This window comes from Pelobates fuscus, chromosome 6, assembly GCF_036172605.1.
Source record: "Pelobates fuscus isolate aPelFus1 chromosome 6, aPelFus1.pri, whole genome shotgun sequence".
Lineage (NCBI taxonomy): Eukaryota > Metazoa > Chordata > Amphibia > Anura > Pelobatidae > Pelobates > Pelobates fuscus.
The window spans coordinates 88461601-88473453 of record NC_086322.1 but is presented as its reverse complement, the minus strand read 5'-3'; the positions used below and the strand labels follow the sequence as shown (position 1 = coordinate 88473453).

Genomic DNA, 11853 nt, shown 5'->3' with positions numbered 1-11853 from the left:
CCGTATTAAGGCGAGAGATAACAGTATTAAAGCGAGAGATAACAATATTAAAGCGAGAGGAAACAGTATCAATGCGAGAGATTACAGTATTAAAGCAAGAGATAACAGTATTTAGCCACAGCATGTTACTATATATATATAAAATGAGGTTGATAATCATAGGAGACTTTGTCAATATGTTATGACGACCCCATCCTGTACAACTCTTGAACGTCTCCCTCTCTTTTTTCTGTACCCCCATAATCACATGCCTCAACAAAAATAAAGAATTTAAAAAATAAATAAAATATTTGATGATTTGCCATTCTCCGTCCTGATGGAGTGGCGAAGATGCAGGTACTCTGGTGGTGGGTGCCTCAAGGAGATTCTGTGTCAACACTGTCGGCTGGAGAGTCACTTGCACCCTTCAATTGACGCCTCTACGACTATCGAGGGTGAATGTAGATCCACCCAAAGCCGTAATCAGTCTGAGACGAGGTGGTGAGGAGAAGAGCCAAGACCCTCTATAAACCACCCGGCCTGGCATATGGGTTGCATTGGGGCTGTTTGTTTTCCCAGACACACTGTCTATTTGACACAACCTGCTTTTATTTTTGGTTTTACAGTAATGCATTTTTTCTTTTGTACTTACCTTGTGAAAGTTAATGTTGTACTTTTCCTGTGAGAGGGAGGGTATTTAAATAGCTGGGAATGATGGCCTGTGGGCGAGGGAACCTGTGTGTAAGCCAGGTGTGGGAAAGGTGGCCTGTAGTGACCCTAATTGAGACTACCCCTCCTCTACCATTTTGCACCAGTGGGCTTACCTAGAGGACAGAAGGCTGTTTTAAAGGAAATCTAGGCTGCCCATGGGTTGGGTCTGTGGACCGTGAATAGTCCAGCCCCACAATGAGGTCTCAGTGAAAACCATTTTTAGAAAAAGTCGCTTGGCTTTGAGAATATTATCTCGAGTGGTATATAAAATCCCTTGCCGTGTGAATGTGTGCATGCATGTCCTGATGTGTGGATGGAGGCAGTTAGCTGACCCACTGTGCAAGGGAGAAGAAAATAGGGAGGAGGCCCAGGCTTTGATGATTGACCCTCAACCTCATGTTGATTAGATTTGCCTCATTTCTAGTGATATGAAAGTATACAAATTTAAGCCTACTAGAATTTACAAAATATGGGAAAGCTATGACTTTATGTGTCTTACTTGAATGATACCACATCAAGAATAAATATATATTTATTTATTTTTTTTAAAGGGGGAGGGGAGAGGGTTTTTGGTTCATCTATATTTTTAGTGTTTAGAAATATGGAAAACAAAATAAACAACGTAGTACAATTAAAGCAGAACAGTAATACATTTCCAAAAGGTTTGTACATGTGAAGGAGAGCACATCCCAAAATACAGCATGAAATCTTACAATACTACTTACTTAGACCTATCTTGGCAATACGGAATTTAGTTACACCGTATGGCATACTGGCTTATTTTGAAGCAGGAGAGGACCCCCACATGGCCATATGGTGTGACTAAATCCCACCTAGGAGAAATCTGACTGGCTTTGGAGTTGAGATTTTTTTTTTTGTGGCATGATTGGAAGTCACTTGAAATTGGAATTTGCCGCCCTCTTTTGCATTACCAGTAGAAAGAGAGGCATGCTCATTCACTAAAACCTGAATTATAAAATTGAGGCAAAAAAACCCCAAAAGATCTCAAGTTTAATTGAATCTACCGATGTGTGAAAATCGGGATGGATTGGAGTCTTTACTTCCTTCCACCTTATAATGATATGCAGCACTTTCCTATTGTTCACAATAGTGACTTAACTATTAATCCGCTTTTGATCGATTTCTTGTGTTTCACTAAAGACTCCCCAGTGTATAACAAGTAGTAATAGCAATGGTTAGAAAGGGAAAGTCCGCTAGGTGTGTTTTAATGGAAATTTGAAAAGCATCACTTAGTTCGTTAGCCGAATTACAGAGACTGTAAAAAAGAGGTATTAGACCCTTAAATACTAAATTCCCTTTGACGTGTCACTGTAGTGAATAACCGTATAAGAATGTAGCAAGACAGTGATCACCTCCATACAGTCATATATCAGTGTGAGCTCTTTCTGGGGATTGTGGGTGGCTCTTAAAAGAGCCTTTGTGTAAGTTTGGGAGCTGAGGGACAGTGGAGTTACTTGCTCTTGGCTGGCTTGTGGCTGTCGGTTTTCTTGGGCAGTAAAACAGCCTGGATATTGGGCAATACCCCACCCTGGGCTATGGTGACCCCTCCGAGCAGTTTGTTGAGCTCCTCGTCGTTGCGCACAGCGAGCTGCAGATGGCGGGGGATGATGCGGGTCTTCTTGTTGTCTCGGGCTGCATTCCCAGCCAGTTCCAGGATCTCGGCGGTCAGATACTCCAGCACTGCAGCCAGATAGACCGGAGCTCCGGCTCCAACCCGCTCGGCATAATTGCCCTTTCTGAGCAGCCTGTGGACACGGCCGAGAAGGGCCCTGTACTCAGCAGTCTGTATGTCTGTGTGTGTGTGTATGGACTCAGCAGTCTGTATGTCTGTGTGTGTGTGTATGGACTCAGCAGTCTGTGTGTGTGTATGGAATCAGCAGTATGTGTGTGTGTGTGTCTGTGTATGGACTCAGCAGTCTGTGTGTGTGTGTGTGTGTCTGTGTATGGACTCAGCAGTCTGTGTGTGTATATGGACTCAGCAGTCTGTGTCTGTACTCAGCAGTCTGTATGTCTGTGTGTGTGTGTATGGACTCAGCAGTCTGTATGTCTGTATTTCTGTGTGTATGGACTCAGCAGTCTGTGTGTACGTGTATAAATCAGCCTGTGTGCATTCAGCAACGCCTGTGTGCATTCAGAAATCTGTGTGTGTGTGTGTGTGTGTGTATGTATTCACACCTCTGCCGGTAAGTCTTGCATGATGCCGACCTCTGTGTATTGATGGCTCCGCCGGCGACTCTACCAGCCACAGTCCGGCCGGTATTTGCCGTGGTGCTAACCTGGTGCGGCTGTACTAGGGTCAGAGTGCCCCTCGTGTCTCTTAGCCCCTGAGCCTCCTTGCCATTTATTTTGACAACTTGCCTATGCTCGGCATGGCTGTCCTCCACAGCTTGTACCGGGGCCATCTCATGAAGCACTGGCCAAATTTCCTGGGTTGCGCCTGGACCACCCCCGTAACGGTTTCCCTCTTCACAGTGGGCTCCGGCTCAGGGCTGGTTAGATGGGGGTCAGTTCCACTCCATCCGGATTTGCTGGGGGCAGTTGTTCCTGTAATGCCTGGGCTGTTTACAAGGGTAAACAGCGAGGGTTGGTGCGATGTGGCTCTACTGTGGTAGCCATGGGGTGCTGTGTGGAGGGCTGGGGGTTATAGGGTTGAGGTAGTGGGGTGTGGGGCCGAGGGAGGCAGTGACAGTATGTGGAGGGTGTAGTGTGACAGTGTGTGTGAGGGGGTAGTGTGACAACTTGGGGCAGTGCCATTGTGGGGGAGGGAGTAGTCTGATAGTGTGGGGCAATGACAGTGTGAGGCAGTGTGACAGTGTGGGACAATGACATTGTAGGAGTGGGGCAGTGACATTGTGGTGTAGGGGACAGTGTGTGTTGGGAGTGGCAGTGTGACAGCTTGCGGCAGTGACATTGTGGTGGAGGGGGCAGCGTGACAGTGTATGTTGGGAGTTGGCAGTGCGACAGCTTGGGGCCTGTGACATTGTGGTGGAGGGGACAGTGTGTGTTTGGAGGCGGCAGTGTGACAGCTTGGGTAAGTGACATTGTGGGGGAGGGAGTAGTCTAACAGTGTGGGGCAGTGGGACAGTGACACTGTGGGCAATGGGACAGTGACAATGTGATGGAGGGGGCAGTGTGACAACTTGGGGCAGTTATATTGTGGGAGAGGGAGTAGTCTGACAGTGTGGGACAGTGACAGTGTGGACAATGGGACAGTGACATTGTGAAGGAGCAGCAGAGCCACTTGATGAGGGTGCAGAGACATGCGACTAGAAAGCGGGGCTACATCGCGAGTAGTTGGCAAGCCGTGAATGCGGCAGCAAATCACTAGATGGAACATTTCTGTCTCAATTTGACTTCCATTATGTCATGCACATCGGGCAACTGCCCTGAATCAGCCATGCGGAAGTCAATTCCGCTATTGCACAATATTTTTTTCATAACTCCATGGGAGCTGAATTGTACCCTTGGGGGTAAGCTTACCTTGGGTTGGGAAATCCATGCCAACCAATAGGAGAAGGAGCTGCCATTCAAACTTGTTTGCGCCATTTATCACGATTGGTCGGCGAGCCCTCAAGGGCTTAGCTTGTAACTCCTCCCCTCTGTGAGTGCTGATTGGTTGCTGCATGGTTTAGGCGTGTAGTTTGACTCTACAGGCCTAAACCAAGTGGAACTATTTGTGAGAATGTACAGAGTGTTAAGCCCAGACTTTATATGATGATTTCTCTGGCTCTGTACATCCGATCGCCCCGCTATTTGCAGGGATTATAGCTGGGACCAGGAGCTATTTGGTGATGTATGGCATGGGGTTGTGTTACTGTATTGGGTGAGTTTTGGGTTTTTTGTGTGTTCGGCTTCCTGTGTCCGGGAGATACCATTATCTCCCAGACACAGCGATGCCTGTGCATAAATACTTTGTATCTTTCCTACAATAAACAGTTCTTGTTTACCCTTCCCTAAGTCTCGACTAGTGTTTGGGTGATACCACGCTTGCCTTCCTGCAAAATACTATAATCACTGGTTTGCAGCTATAATCACTCTAGGACTGGGCACAACTAGGAAGGGGCGACCACAGGCGGTAGTAACCCATTCTCGAGAGGGTATACCGCCACATCACCCTCCGCTAAAGGGAACATTGAAAAGCTCCTGTAGGATCTACAAGCGGTTAGGAAAGCAGACCTAGCAGAAAGCAAACTGAAATAGGCAGCCTGAATCGACTCATTAGCGACGTTAAATACCGAGAGGAGGAACGAGAGGGACTACTGACTGTGACCCATACACAAACGATAAGATCTCCCAACAGGTCCAGAGGCTTAACCGCACAGTACCATCACTGGAAGCACAACATCGACATAAAAATATCTGGTCCTGAGGGGCACAAGAAACAGTGGGCCCAGATGCCCACTCCACTGTTGATATGGAGGACTTTCATATTAAAATATTTGATGATGGGGGCAGGGCCAGGCCGCCGAGCGAGATGGTCGCATGTCAGACCAGCTCCCGAAATTTACAACGGAAGAACAAGCAATCAGTTTATTTTGGCATAAAAAGTTGACAAAAATCAGTGAAACACATCGGGTGGAGAGTACCGGACCCAGGGTGAGGCTGGCCCGACCGGTTTCAGTCCCCTGGGGGATGAATCCTCACTGGCATCAACGAGGCCTACTCCGGCGGTGAGTGGGGCAGACGGTCGCTGCCCCGCTATCCTGCTCATCGGTGCTCAGACAGGAGCCAGACCCGTGGAGCTTTGGCCCCGTTCCCCCCCCCCATGGACCGGGGGGGTGATCCCGGTCCCCACCCCCGCATGCCCCGACCATCCCGGGAGCAGCAGCAGGGCCGCCTGGATCCAGCACCAAAGCGCAGCGTGCAAGATGGCGGAGACCAAGGATGCTGGCACCAAAACCGGCAGTGAGGCTCAGAAGCGACCCACACCGCTCCCCCTGCACAGAATAAACTTGCGGGCAGCACCGGCTAGAAGCGGCACCTTCACAAGAGACCACAGAGCGCAGAGTCCACCTTTAAAATGGCGGAGACTGCATGCCCAGCTATCCATGCCCGAGGCCTGACTGAGGCACCCTCCCTTCTGACTTCTCAAGGACGGACTGCCGAAGGACGCCAAGCAGGAACAGGCGAGCACATCCTCATACCCCACTAGCCTCACTACAGAGGGACAACAACTTAACCTTACCTTCCACACTGCATGCGGGCCAACGAACGCGGATTAACCACCTACAGCCACCATACTGTACACGATGATCGGCACGGCAACAGGGACTCTTTTCCCGCCTAAGACAGACACTCGTCTGGATCGCCCATACAGGGACTGCCACCATACGAACATGACACACATCGGGACTATAACTACCATAGCAGTCCTTATATCCCCTTTTATTTAAATGCTTCGAGATATATTTAGGGGGGTCCCTTGGCAGGCGACCACTGACTGCCCATCAAAAGTGTACTCACAAGGGTAATTCCATCTCCTGAAAGAGTAACTATGCGGCTGTTAATATACATATATTTGTGTGTACCTAACATTAATGCGGAGCACTGTATATCACCTAGCCTAACATACCCTCATTTTGTTATAGCTATCCTTGACTACAATACAATTGGTAGTCAGTGGTCTTTATTATATAATATGTCTGTCTAGCATGTAACCTAACGTTTAATAATTAACCTGTCCCAACCGAGTACAGCCTTGCATGTAAGCTACTATACGTTGACAGTATTAAGTCGAGAAGACAACCGTATTAAAGCGAGAGATAACCGTATTAAAGCGAGAGATAACCGTATTAAGGCGAGAGATAACAGTATTAAAGCGAGAGATAACAATATTAAAGCGAGAGGAAACAGTATCAATGCGAGAGATTACAGTATTAAAGCAAGAGATAACAGTATTTAGCCACAGCATGTTACTATATATATATAAAATGAGGTTGATAATCATAGGAGACTTTGTCAATATGTTATGACGACCCCATCCTGTACAACTCTTGAACGTCTCCCTCTCTTTTTTCTGTACCCCCATAATCACATGCCTCAACAAAAATAAAGAATTTAAAAAATAAATAAAATATTTGATGATTTGCCATTCTCCGTCCTGATGGAGTGGCGAAGATGCAGGTACTCTGGTGGTGGGTGCCTCAAGGAGATTCTGTGTCAACACTGTCGGCTGGAGAGTCACTTGCACCCTTCAATTGACGCCTCTACGACTATCGAGGGTGAATGTAGATCCACCCAAAGCCGTAATCAGTCTGAGACGAGGTGGTGAGGAGAAGAGCCAAGACCCTCTATAAACCACCCGGCCTGGCATATGGGTTGCATTGGGGCTGTTTGTTTTCCCAGACACACTGTCTATTTGACACAACCTGCTTTTATTTTTGGTTTTACAGTAATGCATTTTTTCTTTTGTACTTACCTTGTGAAAGTTAATGTTGTACTTTTCCTGTGAGAGGGAGGGTATTTAAATAGCTGGGAATGATGGCCTGTGGGCGAGGGAACCTGTGTGTAAGCCAGGTGTGGGAAAGGTGGCCTGTAGTGACCCTAATTGAGACTACCCCTCCTCTACCATTTTGCACCAGTGGGCTTACCTAGAGGACAGAAGGCTGTTTTAAAGGAAATCTAGGCTGCCCATGGGTTGGGTCTGTGGACCGTGAATAGTCCAGCCCCACAATGAGGTCTCAGTGAAAACCATTTTTAGAAAAAGTCGCTTGGCTTTGAGAATATTATCTCGAGTGGTATATAAAATCCCTTGCCGTGTGAATGTGTGCATGCATGTCCTGATGTGTGGATGGAGGCAGTTAGCTGACCCACTGTGCAAGGGAGAAGAAAATAGGGAGGAGGCCCAGGCTTTGATGATTGACCCTCAACCTCATGTTGATTAGATTTGCCTCATTTCTAGTGATATGAAAGTATACAAATTTAAGCCTACTAGAATTTACAAAATATGGGAAAGCTATGACTTTATGTGTCTTACTTGAATGATACCACATCAAGAATAAATATATATTTATTTATTTTTTTTTTAAAGGGGGAGGGGAGAGGGTTTTTGGTTCATCTATATTTTTAGTGTTTAGAAATATGGAAAACAAAATAAACAACGTAGTACAATTAAAGCAGAACAGTAATACATTTCCAAAAGGTTTGTACATGTGAAGGAGAGCACATCCCAAAATACAGCATGAAATCTTACAATACTACTTACTTAGACCTATCTTGGCAATACGGAATTTAGTTACACCGTATGGCATACTGGCTTATTTTGAAGCAGGAGAGGACCCCCACATGGCCATATGGTGTGACTAAATCCCACCTAGGAGAAATCTGACTGGCTTTGGAGTTGAGATTTTTTTTTTTGTGGCATGATTGGAAGTCACTTGAAATTGGAATTTGCCGCCCTCTTTTGCATTACCAGTAGAAAGAGAGGCATGCTCATTCACTAAAACCTGAATTATAAAATTGAGGCAAAAAAACCCCAAAAGATCTCAAGTTTAATTGAATCTACCGATGTGTGAAAATCGGGATGGATTGGAGTCTTTACTTCCTTCCACCTTATAATGATATGCAGCACTTTCCTATTGTTCACAATAGTGACTTAACTATTAATCCGCTTTTGATCGATTTCTTGTGTTTCACTAAAGACTCCCCAGTGTATAACAAGTAGTAATAGCAATGGTTAGAAAGGGAAAGTCCGCTAGGTGTGTTTTAATGGAAATTTGAAAAGCATCACTTAGTTCGTTAGCCGAATTACAGAGACTGTAAAAAAGAGGTATTAGACCCTTAAATACTAAATTCCCTTTGACGTGTCACTGTAGTGAATAACCGTATAAGAATGTAGCAAGACAGTGATCACCTCCATACAGTCATATATCAGTGTGAGCTCTTTCTGGGGATTGTGGGTGGCTCTTAAAAGAGCCTTTGTGTAAGTTTGGGAGCTGAGGGACAGTGGAGTTACTTGCTCTTGGCTGGCTTGTGGCTGTCGGTTTTCTTGGGCAGTAAAACAGCCTGGATATTGGGCAATACCCCACCCTGGGCTATGGTGACCCCTCCGAGCAGTTTGTTGAGCTCCTCGTCGTTGCGCACAGCGAGCTGCAGATGGCGGGGGATGATGCGGGTCTTCTTGTTGTCTCGGGCTGCATTCCCAGCCAGTTCCAGGATCTCGGCGGTCAGATACTCCAGCACTGCAGCCAGATAGACCGGAGCTCCGGCTCCAACCCGCTCGGCATAATTGCCCTTTCTGAGCAGCCTGTGGACACGGCCGACTGGGAACTGCAGACCTGCTCTGGATGATCGGGTCTTGGCTTTAGCCCTGACTTTGCCACCCTGTTTGCCTCTTCCTGACATTTTCAAAACGAAATCGAATTATCGTCTAGACCTTGGCGCCCCCTGCACGGCTATTTATACCATCTCAGATACCGCGAGCTCTAATCGGTTGCATTTTAAAGCCACCAATCAGCGTCCGACTCAGAAAGTAACCAATCGCTGTAGGTTACCGCGTTCCATGCTCAATGCTCTTACTGAACGAACCAATAGAAAATGCACACAGGTCAGGCTTTACTGCCAGGGCTTCTATATATAGAGCAGCTGGGGAACGTGTTCCTTATTCTGTTGGAAATTTCGTAAGATTTCTCTGATCATCATGCCTGAACCAGCCAAGTCCGCTCCCGCACCCAAGAAGGGCTCTAAAAAAGCCGTGACCAAGACCCAGAAGAAGGATGGGAAGAAGCGCAGAAAGAGCAGGAAGGAGAGCTATGCCATCTACGTGTACAAGGTGCTGAAACAGGTCCACCCCGACACCGGTATCTCCTCCAAGGCCATGGGGATCATGAACTCCTTTGTCAATGATATCTTCGAGCGCATCGCAGGGGAAGCCTCCCGTCTGGCTCACTATAACAAGCGCTCCACCATCACCTCCCGGGAGATCCAGACCGCTGTACGGCTCTTACTGCCCGGAGAGCTGGCCAAACACGCCGTGTCTGAGGGCACCAAGGCAGTGACCAAGTACACCAGCGCCAAGTAAAGACCCGTCACCCAAACTCTAATAACACAAAGGCTCTTCTAAGAGCCACCCACACAATCCACGAGAGAGCTGTGACTATATTACGAGAGTATTCTCTATGTGCGAAATGTAAAAAGTAATCGATTGTCGCGTTACACTATTTCAATTTTGAAATCTTCTTCAAGCTAAAATAAATTGTAAAACACTCTCAATGGCAGAACCTATAGTGTAACATTTATTCTGCTGGTTATAAAGTATACTAAAAGATACAACAGCCTGAAACTATTATAATGTATCAATCTAGCTTACACATGAAACGTGTTTCCATTCACACTCCTCTCTCACAAATTATACAATGCTGCCATCTCGTGTATACAGATTGCAATGGTTACTTTTTGTTTAATACATATCATGGATCAAACCAGCAATATCAATCTCAATGAATACTTTATAAATTAAAATTAGGAGTTTGGTGGGTCTGTTTCCCTCTTATAATGTATTTATTACCAAATTTATACATTCAGCGTTCTCTGCATGGCGTTTTTAAAGCGGGAAAGTCGGTTACAAAATGGCGAAGTTTAAATCCTGCACGATATAGTCCCCCTGCTGGCTCTGTCACAGCAGCTTTTTGTTCTTCCACTTTCCTCTCCCGCCATTTCCTGGCCACATACTGATTGCAGTTTCATTAAGCAGTATTTTGTGATGATAAAATGCATATAGTTTAACCCTTTCATACTCAGGTGGAAACGACTGCCATATAATTTGTATGGACTGTGATGCTTAGAGAATTCTAATGATTCCTCAAACTATAATTATCACAGTATAGAATGTCTAGTTTTAGGTCTGTTTCGAGGTGTATAAAGTCAGTATGCAGCATGTTTTCCATATAAAAAGCGGGAATGGCTGCTTCGATCACAGCAGCGTTTCTCTCCGGCCGTTTTAGATCACATACTGACTGCAGTTTAGTGCAGAGAGGATTCTAGTCTTACTAACAAGGAAGACTTTAACCCTCTCAGCCTCCAATGCCCTTATTTCATGTTTTATGAGAGCATTGCATTCAAACAGAAAACGAAGCAGGATATTCGGGGAAACATAAGGCAACATTATATGGATAGGAAACACATTGGAGTTTGTGTTACCGGAAGGCTACTCTGTAATTTCTCGTTCTCCAATATGTTGTAGGGAGCATTGAGACAGCCGAGCCATCCTGGTGGAATTATAGCCTTATGAGGGAAGGAGTGGGCGGCTCTGAAAAGAGCCTTTGGTTTGAATGAATTATCGAACATCAGCCGAAACGTTTAACCTCCGAAACCGTAGAGAGTGCGGCCCTGGCGTTTCAGCGCGTACACCACGTCCATGGCGGTGACCGTCTTCCTCTTGGCGTGCTCGGTGTATGTGACGGCATCGCGGATAACGTTCTCCAGGAAGACTTTCAGCACTCCTCGAGTCTCCTCGTAAATGAGGCCGGAGATTCGCTTGACACCTCCTCTGCGAGCCAAACGGCGGATAGCCGGTTTAGTGATCCCCTGGATGTTATCACGGAGCACCTTCCTGTGCCGCTTGGCACCACCTTTACCGAGCCCTTTCCCTCCTTTACCGCGACCAGACATTCTGAGCTGAGACAAGTGGAACAATGAATGCTCCCAACACGGCTGCCTTCTCTTATATGTCTCTTGAGACGACCGAGTGGGGAACTGATAGACAAATCAAACCGTCACTGGGCGGCTCTTGTCGTTGATTGGCTGATGCAGGAGGTTGTGCTTTGCGGTGATTTGCTGAATAGTCATTTTTGAACTAGAGAAAAAAAAACGCCAGCGGGAAAGGTTTCTACCGTATTCGAATTTGCAGCTCCGGCAAGTATTCAGTGCAGACTGCATTTACTGATAAAATGTTTCATTTTCCTTCCCTTTGCTTCATACATAATAGACAAATCCTGTAATAGCACGGAATGCAGGTAAAGAGATTAAAAGTAAATATGTCTCGATAAATTATTTAGCTAAAGACATAATTATAATCTTTTAATTTTTACACTGATTGTATGTATTACACATAGTATCTCTTAGTTCTGGATCGAATTATGTAATTAATCAATTAACGCAGTACCTATACATGGCCACTAGATGGCAGTGTAACATTGAAAGAGC

At 46.1% G+C, this 11853-nt stretch overlaps 3 protein-coding genes across 3 annotated transcripts; 1 reads left to right on the top strand and 2 right to left on the bottom strand.

The window, feature by feature from the left end:
• Nucleotides 1–8661: 8661 nt before the first annotated feature.
• On the bottom strand, nucleotides 8662–9054 carry LOC134615421 (histone H2A type 2-B). The gene has a single exon (XM_063459940.1). The coding sequence runs from the start codon at nucleotides 9052–9054 to the stop codon at nucleotides 8662–8664; it is 393 nt and encodes a 130-aa protein (XP_063316010.1).
• A 295-nt stretch (nucleotides 9055–9349) lies between these two features.
• On the top strand, nucleotides 9350–9730 carry LOC134614337 (histone H2B 1.1). The gene has a single exon (XM_063457989.1). The coding sequence runs from the start codon at nucleotides 9350–9352 to the stop codon at nucleotides 9728–9730; it is 381 nt and encodes a 126-aa protein (XP_063314059.1).
• A 1277-nt stretch (nucleotides 9731–11007) lies between these two features.
• On the bottom strand, nucleotides 11008–11319 carry LOC134614338 (histone H4). The gene has a single exon (XM_063457990.1). The coding sequence runs from the start codon at nucleotides 11317–11319 to the stop codon at nucleotides 11008–11010; it is 312 nt and encodes a 103-aa protein (XP_063314060.1).
• Between the last annotated feature and the right edge of the window lie 534 nt (nucleotides 11320–11853).

Coding starts and splice junctions, on each gene's coding strand:
- LOC134614337 (XM_063457989.1), top strand. CDS start 9,350: ATGCCTGAACCAGCCAAGTCCGCTCCCGCACCCAAGAAGGGCTCTAAA.
- LOC134614338 (XM_063457990.1), bottom strand. CDS start 11,319: ATGTCTGGTCGCGGTAAAGGAGGGAAAGGGCTCGGTAAAGGTGGTGCC.
- LOC134615421 (XM_063459940.1), bottom strand. CDS start 9,054: ATGTCAGGAAGAGGCAAACAGGGTGGCAAAGTCAGGGCTAAAGCCAAG.